This window comes from Arachis hypogaea, chromosome 15, assembly GCF_003086295.3.
Source record: "Arachis hypogaea cultivar Tifrunner chromosome 15, arahy.Tifrunner.gnm2.J5K5, whole genome shotgun sequence".
Lineage (NCBI taxonomy): Eukaryota > Viridiplantae > Streptophyta > Magnoliopsida > Fabales > Fabaceae > Arachis > Arachis hypogaea.
This window is the reverse complement of record NC_092050.1, coordinates 18,134,256-18,152,301: the sequence shown is the minus strand read 5'-3', so window position 1 is coordinate 18,152,301 and position 18,046 is coordinate 18,134,256. Positions and strand designations below refer to the sequence as shown.

The 18,046-nt window shown below is 32.6% G+C and overlaps 1 protein-coding gene across 1 annotated transcript; it reads left to right on the top strand.

Moving 5' to 3' along the window:
• Window positions 1-8,686: 8,686 nt before the first annotated feature.
• LOC140179612 (uncharacterized) lies at window positions 8,687-15,401 on the top strand. The gene is made up of 3 exons (XM_072218737.1): window positions 8,687-8,865; window positions 13,482-14,209; window positions 14,591-15,401. The coding sequence occupies exons 2-3, from the start codon at window positions 14,181-14,183 to the stop codon at window positions 15,309-15,311; spliced, it is 750 nt and encodes a 249-aa protein (XP_072074838.1). The 5' UTR covers window positions 8,687-8,865; window positions 13,482-14,180; the 3' UTR covers window positions 15,312-15,401.
• The last annotated feature ends 2,645 nt before the right edge of the window (window positions 15,402-18,046 follow it).

Genomic DNA, 18,046 nt, shown 5'->3' with positions numbered 1-18,046 from the left:
AACTTAAAATAAGCAAATTATAACTCTTTCCTTCATATTTTGAATGATTTATTTTTGTTAACATTTGAATACAATAGCTTCATATGTAAAAAGACTATTCTTAAACAAATTTAATTATTCATATAATTAAACTTATTAAATAACTTTTGCTAATTTTTTTCTATTTTAATTATCATTTTTTTTTGCAGTCCGAAAATTTATTTTTTCATTCAATTTTATTTTTTATCAAAAAATTTCCTTAAAATAAACCTAAGTTTCCAAAGTCCAACTGTCAAAAAATTATATATTTCTTTGTTCACAAAAAGATCATTTCCTAACAAATCATAAGATGAAAACTAAATGAACCTATACAACCTAACATTCATGATTTACTAGTATATAATCACACACTAAAATTCGTAAACTTATTTTTTTTAAAAATATTAATAATAACTTTTAATATTTTCATTCTAATACAACTTAACTTTTAATATTATTTCTATTTCTATTATACCTAAATATATTACAAAAAAACTATATCACAAAATCTAAAATTTTAACTAATCACATCAATTTTATATTAACCCTAAATATTTTAAAAATATTTCACTCTACTCTACATATGCTAACATTTTAACTAACTACAAACAATTTTTTAGTTATTTCAAAACATATACGTAAATATTATAGTACTAATTGCTTTACTAATATCTTAACTACACTACATTTTTAAACTGTACTAACAAACTTTAACATATTAGTAGTCTCTAAATAATACTAACTAATACAATCAACACTAATACTAATTAAAATTAATATTAAATAAATTAACTTATATATATAAGATGATCTAAAAATAGCACCATGTGTTCTTCAGGTCTAATGAGATCACGAACCACCATTATTATTATACTCTTTTAAGTTTCAAATTTTAACTCTTGGGACTAAGAACACCATTCATGCATGCCTTCCCTCCTCCCTTTCTTTAATTTTTTTTTGAATGAAGCAAAATGAAAATGACTTTACTTTGGAACAATGTGCATTACTCAAGTTCACCCGTGAAGAAGATAGATTGAGCCAGCTATCCATGCGTCCCCCTTAGGCCAGATCAGCAGTGGACTTGTCCATTCCCCAACAATTCGCCCCTCACCCAAGCGCTCCTACCATTTTACTTTGAATGCCCTAAAATACTCTTGAAGTTGGGCTTCCATCTCTCACGGTGAATTCAATCTCTCACGGTGAACTTTTTTTTTTTTTCAACCGCTGCAATTAGCCTCCATCATTTAGGTTTGATGTATGGAGTTGGCGATTTCTACCCTCCTGTTGTGTTTTTCACAAATTTAAATTACACACAAAATGGATCATATCCAACAAAAATACTGTATTGCCTAAGCACTTAAGTCTAATATAAAAAGAAATATTTTAATATTATTTATTATAAAAATAAATATTTTTATGTTTTTAATATATTAAATATATCAAAAATATTAAAATAATTTTTTTATGGTATGCTTGACTAATATCTTAGGATAGCAAAATTCTAAAAGTATTGTCATATTTTTTTAAATTATTATTTTGATTCTAATACTAAATTTTTATTTTGTTTAAAATTTTGATAGTATTAAATGATAGTTTTATTCTTTTATTATTTTTTATAAATTTTATAACATTATTTTTTATTTTATTATCATTGTAATATTTTTGTTATTATCTTATAGAATAAATATTTAAAATGGTCCTTGAATTTCAAATTACTATCCATTTTAGTCTTTCACTTTAATAAATGACCCATTAAATTCCTGAAAATCTAAAACATGCATTTTTGCTAATCTTTTAGAGAAGTGTCATCTAAACGTCAATGATGTAAAACCTGAAGTACCAGGTAGACATTCCAATTGTATGCTTATGTATATAAAAATTGAATGTGATTTAAATTGGTATCCAGAATTGCTTAATAATACCTAAATAAATTAGTCCATCTTTCATTATAAAACCCTAATTTTCAAATTCTTGTCTTCTCTTCTTCGACCACCGGTTACATATAACAAAAATTTCCTGGCGGGGACAACAATTCTACCGGAGGAAAAGAGAACTATAGGTGTTTCTTCTAGTTCGTACAATAGACATTTTATCAGTTAATTATTCAATGCTCTCACATAATCTTTCTAGACACTTATCCAGCTAGAGAATTGGAAAGTCCTATTGATAACCTCTTACTCAAGCTGCAGATGCAGAAATAGGAGACGAACTTGTGATTGCTGTGGACTTTCTTGACAACCTCGTGCTGGTAATTTTCATCTTCTAAATTGAGAATTTCCTCCTCCTCTTGAAGCTCTTCGAAGTCATGGATGAGAGTGTACTACGTCTGAGGACAGTAGTTTTCATTGCCATCGTCGTCGAAAAAATTGAAAAGATCCCATGAGGAAGCTCTTGGAGGGGAAGGTAGTGGCGGCAGCGACTTGGCGAAGGAAGGCGGTGGGCGGTGTTGTGGCAGATAAGATTCATCATAAGCTAAGGGTGGAGAACACCATACGAATCGTAGGGCTACAATAGGGTTGATATAAAGAAGAAGAAGAGTATGGATACAGATACGAAGAAGAGGATTTCCTATCTTGCTGAATAAAGCGGTCGAGTTGCCGATTCCCTTGAGTGAGTTGATGTACGCCATGTGCGTCGCTGCGAGAACATACCTCTGGTGGATAGCTTCGTTGAGGAAGTGCATCGATCTCCGCACAACACCACAGCCGACAGATCCTCCACCTTGGTGTTGTGCTGGAGGAAGGTGGAGAAACATTGATAATTGGGGGGGGGGGGGGGAAACCAATGCAAAAAATTTATTCAAAGAGGAGAAGATGTTGAAACGACATCATTTTCACATGCTTAGGGCATCCTCCCTCAACAATGTCGTTTCATCCAATGTCCGGCTATCTAGCACTTTGACGTTTAGTCAATACTTCTCTCAAAGACTAATGGAGATGCACGTTTTGAAATTTCAATAATTTAGTTGGTTATTTATTAAAGTAGAGGACTAAATTAAATAGATTTAAAATTCATGGACCATTTTAGGTGCTTACTCTTATTTTATATATTATCAATTTTTTTTACGAATTTAATATTTTTTTTACCTAACATTTGATTAGGTGGACGAATGAAGTGACCACTTTAATTATGTTTCTTTAATGAGTTAATAGTCAAAATCGTCCCTGAAAAATACCCCGATCTCTATTTTCGTCCCCAAAAGATAAATTTAATCAAAATCATACTCGAAAGATTTAATATTAATCACGTTAGTCCCTCCGTCTATTCTATCACTAACAACGTTAACTTTGCTGACGTGGCACGTTAGTTTTTTTTTTTTGTCTTTTTGGTCATCCAAAAAACAGAAACAAAACACTAACTACCCATAGCCCGACCCACCCGTATCCGCTCCGAAAATTCCTCCTCAACCCATCTGAGATTCTGAGTAGCTTCGACCCTCCATTCCCGTCCTGCTGCAACACAACCCCCGCAATGGTGGTTCTTCAAGCTTCACGCTACGCACCGTCTCCAGTAACCACCACCGTCGTCGTCGAATGTTGCAGAGATACCATGCCTTGCCTAAATTTCAACCTCCGCCACCTATCAAGCATCTTAGAGCCCCCGCTCCACAGCTGCTGCCACCGCCGCCGCATCAATAGTATAGTGCTCGCTTTCCACCCCCAATCCAATTCGGTGCATGTCAAAATAAACAAAGGAATTAACATAGCATCATCACAATCTCAAACATGCAAAATAATTAACCAAGAGAAAATGTTCAATTTTAATGTTTAAGCAAAGATAAGACCTCGTTCTATGAACAAAACCAAGCATGCAAAAATGCAATCCAAAGATAAACTAAAAAATTACTAGAATCAAAAGCACAAAAACAAAAGCGCATGATCAGTGTACCATGAATGATCACACCACCACACCTGATATGCCCCAAAAAAGGCACAATCTTTGGACACAACAGCTTCAAAAAATGAAAATTTCACACGATATAAAATAGTAGTAATAAAAGGGAGCTACAACGATGAAACATACCAGTGTGGTGAAGGAGTGAGATATAAGCTTAAGCACCAAGAATATTTGTTAAATAACCCTAACGAAAGCGACAGAGAGAAGAAAAATCGTTTTCACAGAGACGACCTCCAAAATCCAAACTCCAAAGCAAGTCAGATCTCTCTCCAAATGTGAAAGACTTAATCCAAACCGATAGTAGAGAGAGGCAGCAGTTGTGGAGCAGGGGCTCTAAGACGCTTGATAGGTGGCGGAGGTTGTGTTGCAGCGAGACGGGAATGGAGACTTGAAGCTACTCAGACGGTTGAGGAAGGATTTTAGGGGTGGGTACAGGTGGGTCGGGTTATGGGTAGTTAGGATCTGTTTTTGTTTTTTGGGCTTAACAGCCAATGATAAAAAAAAAAAACTAACGTGCCACGTCAGCAAAGTTAACGTCGTTAGTAACAGAATAGATGGAGGGACTAACGTGATTAATTTTAAATCTTTTGAGAACGATTTTGATTAAATTTATCTTTCGAGGACGAAAATGGAGATCAGAGTATCTTTCAGGGACGATTTTGACTATTAACTCTTTCTTTAATCTTTAATATGTTATTAATATTGATAATTAATTTGTTGGGCCTTGTGGTTGGGTATTTATTTTTTTGGACGGTCACCGTGTCATTTTTTAAAATATTTATTTCAAAATATAAATTTAAATAACATTTTTCTAATATAAACAGAATTTTAATTTTAAAATTTTATTTATGATTGTAGTTGTATTTTTATCTTAGTTGCCTTTTGATTTACTAATGAGTCATGACAATCCTTAAGAACTATGTACGTAAGTTCTTGAATAAATAGATGATAAAGTTTGAGGAAGGTATTATCTATTATAAAATCCATTCCTAAATCTAACATGTATGCATAGGGGACTATAAATCTAAAATTTTGTATAAATATTTCAATCATTTTTTTTTTTATTTTGTGTACTGATTTATCAACACTTCTAACTTTTAATGATTTTTTTAAATATTTTTTGCAATCAAGTTCTAATTTTGGTTTACCAAACCATTGTGATGCTCCTGTGTCAATGAAAGTATTTACAATTTTCTTTTGTAATTTTTATAATAATAAATATTGTATTTTCACTCAAGTTTTAAATATGTTTCTGTGACATATTTAAATACATAATCTAGGTTGTCATCATATTCTTCTAATGGTTCAAGGAAATAAGATTTGGCAATTTCTAATCATTTTATAAGATACTTTACATCTTTTTTTTTTTACATAATATTCTTGTTCTTGGCAAAATCAATATTTGCAATTTTTCTTTCTTTTTTGACACCATTTATTTTTTGGTTTATTATTGGTATTTCTTTTTTTTTTGAAATATTTTTTTCTTCTTCATTTATTTGGGTAATATCTTATTTTTTTGAATTAATGATGTTTTATTTTTGGTCATTTTTATTACAACTATAATTTTAAAGATTTTTTTATCTTAATAATATATATTAGTTATTTTTCCAAACTTTTTACAAGTAGATTCTTGTATAGGATTAAGTACGATTTTGGTCCTTATAATTTAGTCTGAAAATCAAAATTGCCTCCTTCTTTTGCGTACAAATTCATCCCTAATATTCAATTTAATTTTAAAATTATCATTTGGACAAAAATACTTTTGTGTTGCTCCCAATAACATTGCTCCCACAATAACATATCATTATCATCTTTTTCGAACAAAAAAAAAAAAAAAGAACTTGGGTACAACTACCGATGACTGTTCCACACTTTGCAATTGTGTCACTATTATTGGATCAATCTATTTCTGTTGTTACACCTGAACTTGAGAATGTAATTGTTATTGTTAAAATTTAGGGTTAAGTTCAATTTTGGTCCCCAACGTAGAGGTTGAAAATTGGAATCGTCCCTAACTCTTTTTTTTCCTATAAAATGGTCCCCAAATTTCAGTTTGTTTTAAAATCATCCTTCGGACCAAAATGCCCCTATCCCTTCTTCTCCAAAATTATGCAAAGCACCAGCAGAAACACAAGTACACCACCACCACCACCACACCCGCCACCACCCACCACCTACCACCACCACCACCATCATCATCATCATCATCATCATCATCATCATCATCATCAGAAAATCAACATCACCATCGTCATCCTCATCAAACCCAGAACTCAATCCATCAGAAAAATCCTCATCAAACCCAGAACTCAATCCATCAGAAAATCAAAATCATCATCGTCATCCTCATCAAACCCAGAACTCAGATCCAGAGAATTCAGACAAACAAAAACTCAACTCAGAAAATCATCATCATCATCAAGAACCCAGAATCAACAACAACAATACTCCAAATTTAAATTTCAACAACAACAATGTTCCACAACAAATTTCACAAAAAATTCAAAAATTTCACAAAAAATCCAATTCACAAAATTCACATAAGAAGAAGAAGAAGAAGGGGCGGGTATGGCGGTGGGGTCGGCACTTTTTGGGACAGCAGGGGAGAAGAAGTAGTAGTAGTTGACAACGACACTGCCATTACTTGAGCCATAGCCATTGTGCGTGGATATTGGAGAACAAGAAGAAGAGTAATAGACCCAATAATAAATGCATTGATTGAGAAGCAGGAGATGGGTGGTGAATATATAGAGTGAGGGGGGTTTTGTGACAAGGAAGTGAAAAATGGAGAAGGCTCGTGAGAGTTTGAGAGCAAGGGGAAGGCTGCGGCGGGCGGTGGTGCGGCAGGTATGGCGGAAGAAGAAGAAGAAGAAGAAGAAGAAGAAGAAGAAGAAGAGGCGGCAGCGAACGGTGGTGCGGCGGATATGGCGGAAGAAGAAGAAGAAGAAGAGGCGGGTATGGCAGTGGTGCTCGTCCCCCTTCTCTCTCCCTCCTCCCTCTCCCCCCTTGTCGCGCCCCCCTCTCTCTTTCTCTCCCCACCTCCGTCTCCCTCTCCCCCCTTGTCGCGCCCCCCTCTCTCTTTCTCTCCCCACCTCCGTCTGTACCCTTTCTTTCCTTTTATTTATTTATTTTATATTTATTTTATTTTATTTTATAATTTTTTTAATGAAGGGTAATTTGGTAATAAAAAAATAAAATTGGTAAAAATGACGATTTTAAAACAAACTGAAATTTTGGGGATCATTTTATAGCAAAAAAAAAGTTAGGGACGATTCCGATTTTCGACTTCTACGTTGGGGATCAAAATTGAACTTAACCCTAAAATTTATTATCATTTTATTTCTACAAGCATGAGTAAAGATTTTGAATTTGTAATTTAATTTAATTTATTTTATTAAAATTTATTATCATTTTACTTAATTTGATAATTCTTCTGTGAGTAATGTATTATTTTATTCCTAATATTTTTCATTTTATTTAACTAATATTTTAAAATTGTCTCAATGTTGTTCTACTGTCAATTCTATTAACATATCACTAACGACAAGACAAAATTGAAACGATTTTAAAATATTAGAAACTTAAATAGGACAATTTAAACATTAAGAATAACTTTAATACTTATCCCCTATGATACACGGATACTGACGGAACATGCGGACACACGAATTTTAAAATCTTATAAGGGGTACACACATTTATATAAAATATAAAATATTTTTTTAGATGAATCGTAATGATATTTTGATATTTCATTGATATTAAAATATAAATTAATTTTTAATTATTTTTAATATCTTTTGTTTTAATAAATAATAATATATACTATCTATAAACTCATTTCAATAATACATATTAAGAATAAGACCGAATATATTGACACGTGATGATATTTAGGTGTGTCCAAAGTCCAAACGTGTTTGAAAAAATTTTTTTTACTTTTTATTAAGACACAATTAGACACGCGAGTCGGACGAGTATCGATAAGTGTCATGTCTAAAATATATTTAACACACATAACTCATCAAAGGACTAAATTCTCGTAGTGGTCCTTCATATTTATGATTTTTACCATTTTAATCATTCGGATTTAAAATTCATTATACTAGTCATCGAGATTCAATTTCAAGCACCATATTGGTCTTGGACACTTTCCAACGTTTAATCAACGAATGAAATGCCGAGCTAATTGTGACTTGACACACTAGATATATAACTAAATAGCGTCTTTTCACTTTAGCTCTTAAATAAGGTAAAAAATGGTTGTTTAGGAGAATAAAGGTAGATATAATAATTTGCACATCATATAAACTCTTATTCGTTTTTAATTTTTATCTTATTTAAATGTCAAAATGAAACGACATTGTTTAGCCATATGTCTAGCGTGACAAGTCAGAGCTAATTCAGCACTTAATTTATTGATTTAATACTAAAAAGAGTCCAAAAATCAATATGGTGCCGAGAACTAAATCTCAAAAACCAATATAAATAATTTTAAATTTAAAATACTAAAATAGTAAAAATTATGAATTTGAAAAACTACTTTAAAGATTTAGTTCTTACCAAAATATCTATGTTTTATAGTATTTCAAAAATTAAGGGCAAAAATAATAATTTCCTCTACTTCTAGCACTTAAAGTTTATCACAATTTTTTTTAATATTTATCTAATATTTTTTTCTTACTAATTTACAAGTATCCGACAAAATTTTTCTAACAATGAAGATGTTTTGAAGACTTATTAGAAAATAGAATGAAATAAAATTGCAAACGGAATCTTAGCCTTAATTTTTCTCCGCTTCTCCCTCGCGGCCTCATCCCCTCATTTCTTTTGAGTTCTCTCTGTGTCTCTTCATCTTCCTTCCCTTCTTGGTTCTCGGTGACTTACTCAATCACTCTGCTGCTGTCTTCTCACATTTTCATCACTCACTCATTACTTAGCCGCCTCAAGGTCCTGTTCTACACTTCTTTGCATTCAAGAGTTATTGAACAATTCAATATAATCCTCCAATTGAATTACGCTTCTCGTTGCTTCTGATTTGGTTAATTGCTTAATTGTTGCTTGATTGATGTTGTTTCTTCTGATTTGACTGTCATGCTGATATTGCTTATTCACTTAATGCTATTTCTAATTTGCATACGTTTCTTTATTATTGAGGACGATTTGTATTATGTTTCATGGCTTTGAGCCAAGGTTATTGGTAGCATTCTCTAAAATAGTTATGAATTGAACCCGGCATCTATATCAGTTAAATTGTAAAAGTATCTTTTTTTAATTTTTTTCTTTTAACCCCATTGTGTTGAAACCTCCTACCCCTAGTGTATCCCCTTCTCTTGTTCAAGGCTTACCATAGGGTTAGGCAAAAAATTATTATCACTTAGAAAAAAAATAATTTGTTTTAAGTAAATAAATATAAGATAATATTATTATTAACTTATGAAGCTAGATTTAATATATTAGGGGAAGTTTCTAATTCACTAGCAAAGAAGTCGTTTTTATTCAAAATTTGAATTAAGCTTGAATTATAGGACGTGCTATATGCAGGAGTAGTTATCAATATGGAGCGTTAAAATTTGAGTAAAACAGCTATCTATTTAACTTTTGAAATTTACAAGAGGTGCGAGAACAGTTACAAGAAATTCAAATTTTTCGCAAGTGGTGTACAAATGGTAACTGTTAGCTGACATTAGGTTAGTCTATAAATAGAGCTTTAAGAAAATATTGTAAGCAGTTCAGTTCTTCTTGAAAAACACTTAGAAACCCAACAAACGCTCTCAGCCCCTTGGCATCACAGAGTAAAATTGGGAATCTTAAGTAATTCCTCTGAACTCAAACACTTGTACTTTGTTTTCTTTCAGTTTTTATTAATAAAATTCCTCTACTTTTACGTCTTCTTCTCTTTTACGTTCATGTTTCTTCCTTCATCTTCTTTTTAATTTCTTGTTTGTTTCAATTTCTACAGTTTACTTTGCCACCGGCACCTTGCATTTATACGTTTATTTGTTACTTTTATTTCTTTTAATTTTATTTGACGTTACAATTGCGACATTGAGATACCCACATTTTTATTTTAAACATTAACAAAAATTTGAGTAAAACAAATTGGCACTCCCGGTGGGACCTTGTCAATAGATTGTAATTGTCAAAAGGAAAACCAGGAGTTTTTGAGTTTGCATGTGGTTGCGCAGTGGTAAGTTCGTGTGTCCAGAGCCAAGAAAATCAGCGTCAGTTGACATGTCAAATACTTCTGTAGCATCTTCTTCTACTTCTAGTGATGAGATTAGAGGAAATGAATCCGGAAATTCTCCTGTGATTTCAAACGCAGAGCCTACCTTGATATCAGTGAGGCATGATGGCGTTGGCCATGCCCATACATGGTTAAATGCAACTCACATAAATACCGTGGGGTGGCCGCCATATGGCTTGCCACCGGGGTATGTCCCCTCCATGGTGACTGACGATTGGATTTTTGACGGTTTAGAATTTCACAAATGAAATCTCGTTGAAGTATAGTCTCTAAACCAACAATAATCCTTTCATGCAAAAATTTGTTTGTCACAAGTACAAACCCCTAAAATCTATAAACCGAAGTATTCAAACCTCGGGTCGTCTCTCAAAGGACTTGCAGGGTAGTGTTCTTGTTATTGGTTATGGACTTGTTTATTTTGGGGTTTTGGCGAGGAATGTGAATAGTAAATGGTAGGAAAACTTTATTCACAAAATGGTCTTGGCAAGGTTTGGTTGTCAAGGGTCTTCATCATTATCACTAGCCACAAGTATGGTAGTTGCAAGGATTAATCCCACTTAGTCATCCTTAAATCGATTAACAAAGGAAAGTCAAGTGAGTTATATCAATCCTAGTCCATAAGTCCTAGCTTTCCACTAATTGGATTAATGAAGGCTAGAGTTAATGGCTATCAACTATCAATCAATTGGACACTAGTGACTCAATAAATCCTAAGTTACCTTCTCAAGCCAAGAACATAAAATTCTAGTCTAACATTCTTCCAAGCATTTAATCAAACACTTGGAAGGCACAAAAGAAAAGTATAGTCAATCACAACAAGAATAAATTCTAACTACAATTGAATGTAAAGAATTAACAACAACAATCAAGGAAATCACAATTATCATGAATTACCTCAAATTGCATTATTGAAAGAAAATAAAGAGAACAAGAGTATCTCAATTACAAAACCTAGAAACAAAATAAGAGAAATTACAACAAGAGAATAGGGATAGAGAGAAGAACCAAGGTGTAGCAATCATCAATTGAAGGTAGAAGTAGAAGGAGACTTGAATTAAACCTAGAACTATGAGGTCCTAATCTAACCCTAATTCCTAATCCTAATTCTAGAGAGAAGAGAGAGCTTCTCTCTCTAGAAACTAACTACAAAGCCAAACTAAACTAATGGGTAACTAACATATATTTCCCTCTTCACTCATTGGGTTAAATAGCATCAGAAATGAGTTGGATTGGGCCCACAAGGCTTTAGAATTCGTTGGCCACGTTTTGCTTTAAGTGAACTAGGTGGCAGCAACGGCGCGTGCGCGTACTTTGCGCGTGCGCGCCACCATACGTGTAGCAACTATGGAAAATCTTATATCGTTTCGAAGCCTCGGATGTTAGCTTTCCAACCCAACTGGAACCGCATCAATTGGACCTCTGTAGCTCAAGTTATGGTCATTTAAGTGCAAAGAGGTCGGCTTGACAGCTTTCCGGTTCTTTCATTTCTTCATGAGTTCTCCACCTTTTCATGCTTCTTTCTTCATTCCCTTGATCCAATCTTTGCCTTCTAAATCTGAAATCACTTAGCAAACATATCAAGGCATCTAATGGAATCAAGGAGAATTAAATTTAGCTATTTTAAGACCTAAAAAGCATGTTTTCACTCTTAAGCACAATTAAAGGAGAATATACAAAACCATGCTATTTCATTGAATAAATGTGGGTAAAAGGTGATAAAATCCCCTAAATTCAATACAAGATAAACTGTCAAATTGGGGTTTGTCAGTGACACAGAGATTGCCTGTGCCTCTCTACTCAACTTTTCAAAATCCTATTTATCAAAATCCATATGGCATGTCAAATGTACCTGTTTCTGGGGCGTCAAGTTCACACGTATCACAACAAAATTTTTCACATTCTATTAATACAGGAAATAACAGTGCATCTAATTCTAGTACATCCACTGTCACTAGGGTAGAAAATTCCAGACCTATATTTCCTGATATGTCAAGAGCAATGCCTGTTAATCAACCTAGTCAAACTGTGGGATCTTTAGCAAATATTAGGCAACAGATGGATGAAAGCCACCATGATCTAGTAAACATGTTAACTCATCAAATGGTGACAGTTTTAAACCCTCTTTTAGAAAACACAAACACTAGAATTGAACAATTAAATAGGTAAGTCAATAGGATTGCTACTGTGGTAAATTTTGAAGAAAATGACAACTTGGGTTTAAGATTTGATAATGTCAATCAGAACGGTGGAGCAATTCCTAATTATGATGTTCATATGCCTAGACATGGTCAAAATGCTAACGATATGTTAGAAAGACTTAGGCAAAACAACTTAGGGGGCATTATAATCTAGTAAGAAATGTTGAACACGTTTTAAACCGTTTAGGATTTAATGTTGGTTGCTTAAATAGGCCATATTTTGTGTCTGCTTTTCCTGAATGTGTCCAACAAGCAGAGCTCCCAAGGGGTTGGAAAATTCCAAAATCCCTTACGAAATTTTCTGGAGAAGAAAATGAGTCTACAGTAGAGCATATTGCTCGATATACTGTTGAAATTGGGGAAGCAACTTCTAATGAATATCTCAAGATGAGATATTTTCCTTCTTCTTTAACAAAAAATGCATTTACATGGTTCTCCAACTTGAGACCAAATTCTATTCATTCTTGGGCACAGTTAGAAAGAAATTTTCATGATCAATTTTTTCGAGGTGAATTAAAAGTTAGTCTTACAGATTTATTCTCTGTTAAACGTGCAGAGGGAGAATCTATTGACAACTATTTGGCACGGTTTAGAAACATGAGGAATAAATATTTTACTCCGATTCCAGAATCTGAAGTTGTCAAAATGGCTACTAATGGGCTAGAATTTGGAGTTAGGAAGAAACTTATTAATCAACATACTTTAGATCTTTCTCAGTTAGCTGAAAGAGTAAGACAAATAGAACAAATTAAAAAAGAAAAAGAAAATTTCAAAAAAGGTTCTAAAAAGGTTGCATACGTTGATTGTTTTTCTGATAGTAGTGATTCATATGAGAAAGATGTTTATATTGCTGAATTGCGGGGAGGTCCTCCTTATGTATGCAAATCTTTGAAGCCTGTTAAAGGAAAAGAAAAAGTTTCTCCATATTTCAAAACTGAAAATAAGACTTATTCTTTCGATATTTCTAAAGCAGATCAAATATTTGAAGTTTTATTAAAGGATAAGCAGCTCATTTTACCAGAAGGAAAAAAGATGCCTTCAGCTGATGAAATAAAGAATAAAAAGTTTTGTAAGTTTCATCAGGTATTCTCACACACCACTAATAATTGCGTCCGTTTCAGGGACTTGATACAAAAAGCAATTGAGGAGGGAAGATTGAAGTTTGAGGATAAAACTACTATGAAGGTGGACACTGAACCATTTGCTGTTGATTCAAATTATGTTGAGCCATTCAATTTGTCAGTCAACATGGTAGAAGTTGATGCCACAGTGGGTAGTACTAAAGATGAAAATAAAGACATGAGAATCTTTGAGTAAGATAAGAAGCCAGTTTATCCTCGTCCTGGTGAGGATCTGTTAGATTTTTTATTGAGAATTAAAGAATCTGACAGCACCATCGCCATGTGCCCAAAGTGCAATGCTGTTTTTGACAAGGAAGCTGCAAAAGAGTTTGAAAAGTACAAAGTTGAAGAGAAAGAAAAGGCTAACTTGAGAAAGAAGATTAAAGAAAATGAAACTAACGAGCTAAAGCGGAAGATAGCCGAGGGAAAACAAAAGTTGGGCGGTCAAACTCCTTTGAACAAGTGCGTCAACAACATTGGGGTACAACCCGCCAACCAGAAGATGAAGACTGTGGTCATGATTGATGGAAAACCTTATGGATTTTCTCAAAAGACAAGAGTTCCTCCCACCAAAATTTCAAACAATAAATGGGTCCAGAATGTGAGAAATGTGCAGAATTAACCTACTGCTTTTGCGAGAGGAAAAAACAAATGGGTGAAGCCTAGACCTTTTAAGCCCAGATACTATGAGTCTCAGTTATGAAACATGAATCATGCACAAGACGGAGGTAGTATATATATTCCAAAAATGTGCTTGTTCCTTCAAAGCCAATTTATTCTTGTTATAATTCTAACATGCAACAGGTTCCTAATTATTCTCCTTGGCCCAATTGTCAAAATGTTCTAAAGTATTCTCCTTTTACAATTTTTGGGCAAAAAGAGAATATACCTGAGTATGTTCCTTTAGATCCATACAAGGGACACGGTGTAGATTTTTCTCCTTTGCCAACCATAGCTAAGTCTGTAGAAACAGGCAATTCTTCTAATCACCCTAAATGCAATAAAAATGCAAAGAAGAATCTTGTTGGAAAGAAAGTAATGGTTGAACACAAGGGAGAAAAGGATGAAGATTTAATTACTAATAATTTTGACACTGGTTTTGATGACAGCTTAGAAGCAATATTTGGTGTTAAGCAACCTATAGCTATGGTGTCAATACTGCCTGAGGAGTATAGTCAAATCCGGAAAGTAGAGTCATTAGAAGATGATTGTTATGATGTCTTTCCTGGAAGTGAATGCTTGTTACTAGATGACAATATGTGTGGTGGAGGATTGTTTGAGAAACCTACTGAAAATGACAAGGAGCATTTGCGTCCATTGCATATCAAGGCTCGTGTTGATGGAAGGATAGTTAATAAGATTTTAGTTGACGGGGGAGCTGCTGTCAATCTCATGCCTGAAAGAATGATGAGAAGGCTTGGAAAGACTGAAAAAGAGCTGATTAAAAGTAGCATTGGGGTAACAGATTTTAATGGAAGGACTTCTTCTGTTAGAGGTGTGGTTCTGCTGTCAATTGAGATTGGTTCTGTCAATAGGCCAACTCTATTTGTTGTTGTTCCTTCTAAAGCTGGTTTTAACTTGCTTTTGGGACGTGATTGGATTCATGGAATGGGTGCTATTCCATCCACTCTACATCAAAAGTTGATTTTCTGGAACGAAGATGGAGGAGTGGAAGAAGTTCCTGCTCATAATAGTACATGTTACTATGATGAGATGCATGTGGAGTTCAGGATATATAATCCTGGAGTCAAGCCACTGACAGTTAACACCAAGGTATTTAATCCTGAAAGTATTGAGATGTGTAAAATAGATATGAATGGTTTTATTTAAAAAAAAAGCATCAAGTTTAAAATCTTGGACAAAAATAATTTCTCATTGACATTTGGGTATGTACTTCATAAATACCAAAGCCTAATTGACTTAGAAATTCTGTTGAATCTCTTAGCGCTTGTAGTCAAAATTATTAGAATGTTAGTGTGAAGATTTTATAGGATTAGAAATTTTATCAAATTTAATTGACACCTGGAGTTTAACATATGAAAGAAACGACTTCACGAAGTTAAGATTTTGTTACTCATGAAGTTAGGAAAATTGTGTCAATTAAAACAATGAAAGTGTGTGTTAAAAAACTCTTAATTGAAATATTAAAGGTCAAAACAAAGGTCAATTGATACACATTTAATGTGCCAAAATTAGAACAGATATCATTTGACATACTTAAAAATTTCATACAAAAGAATAGACCCCATTGACAGTTCAACTATTAATGTAAAAAATTTTATAGACTTAGAAATTCTGTTAAGTCTATTACTAGTAGGCATTTAATTTGTCAAGCGAATGTGTCTAAAATGTCAATTGACTATCAATATTAAAAATAAGAAAAATGTCAATAAACAACTAAGTTTTCTCACTTTCAATCATTGCATATCTTCAAGTGAGAAATCTTGGAGGGCATCTTGTTAGGCAAAAAATTATTATCACTTAGGAAAAAAATAATTTGTTTTAAGTAAATAAATATAAGATAATATTATTATTAACTTATGAAGCCAGATTCAATATATTAGGGGAAGCTTCTAATTCACTAGCAAAGAAGCAGTTTTTATTCAAAATTTGAATTAAGCCTAAATTATAGGACGTGCTATATGCAGGAGCAGTTATCAACATAGAGCGTTAAAATTTGAGTAAAACAACTATCTATTTAACTTTTGAAATTTACAAGAGGTGCGGGAACAGTTACAAGAAATTCAAATTTTTCGCAAGTGGTGTACAAATGGTAATTGTTAGCTGACATTAGGTTAGTCTATAAATAGAGCTTTAGGAAAATATTGTAAGCAGTTCAGTTCTTCTTGGAAAACACTTAGAAACCCAACAAACGCTCTCAGCCCCTTGGCATCACAGAGTAAAATTGGGAATCTTAAGTAATTCCTCTGAATTCAAACACTTGTACTTTGCTTTCTTTCAGTTTTTATTAATAAAATTTCTCTACTTTACGTCTTTCTCTTTTACGTTCATGTTTCTTCCTTCATCTTCTTTTTAATTTCCTGTTTCAATTTTTGCAGTTTATTTTGCCACCGTCACCTTGCATTTATACGTTTATTTGTTACTTTTATTCTTTTTAATTTTATTTGACGTTACAATTACGACATTGAGATACCCACATTTTTATTTTAAACATTAACAAAAATTTGAATAAAACACATAGTTACTGCATTCACACTGAACGATCTATCAAGGTGCAGGCATCTTAACCAAAGCAAGGAATAGATCATTCAATGTTGAATTCCTGTACTAATATAATTATATAAAGAAACCCATTTCATGTACTAATATATGTATAAAAGAAAGGATGGATAAGGATGGATGTTGTTGCTCTTTTTATGATACAAATCAAACTCAATTGTTTTATAAACATATTTTAAAGCATATTCTGAAGTAAGTTTCTTAAAAAAATTATCCAGGGAGTGGTTAAGCCTTGGACAAGAAAAGGAGATACAAGAAGGGATTCAACACAATGGAGTTAAAATGAAAAGAAAATAAGAAAATAGGAGAACTTTTATAATTTTAGAAAAAAAAAGCATAGGTTGAATTCATAATTGTTTTAGAGAGGGTCATCGGTAGCCTTCCTTTAGAGATGGCTACCAAATCCAAAGCCATGTTTCATTATTTGTTATGAAAATATTTCTAATTATTTTCTCCTTGTTTGTAATTTAATGGTTGAATAATTACTATTTAGGTACCTTACAGTCAAACTTTGAGGTTTATCAAAATTACATACACACCTTTATTTGACCAACATAAACTGCCATTAAAAATATTTTGTTAAAAGTCATTTCTAACCCAAAAATCTCTTTATGCATAGAAAACAGGTACAAACCGAGAACAATTACAAAAATACTTTTTCTTTTAATATTGTTATGAAGGGTATTTTTGTTATTTCAGTTGAATAAAAAAAAAAAATCATTAAAACATAGGTGACAATCACATGTATAAGAATTTGTTACTTACATTACATCAAGGGGCCTAAGTGTATTATTTAGACGTGTAATTGGCATAATACAGGTGATGGTGAGTGTATATTGATCAAATAAGAGGTGGTTTGTGTAGTTTTGATAAACCTAACGGGATATGCGTGTAATATATATATATATATATATATATATATATATATATATATATATATATATATATATATATATATATAATGTGAGTCATTGTATATATGTATTCTAGATAAATTGGTAGCATGATCGATTTGACGTTCTGTCCAGTTTTAAAATCCTTGTATGATTTATATCATTAATCAATTGTTGCATAAGTAATTTAAATTATCTTAGTCATTGATTTAACTTTTATTAAAATTAAATGTTTCATATTTGCAATGCATCAGAAACATAAAACTTTATAATTTTCTATTATTCTCTTCTTAAAATGTCTTTAGGGGTAATTTTAGCTCAAGTCTTAAAGAAAAGGCAAGTATAATATCCCAAATGTATAGATAGATGTTGTTTAGTGGTTAACAATGTACAAAACAATATTTTTCTAAATATAATTTAAAGTGATTTAAG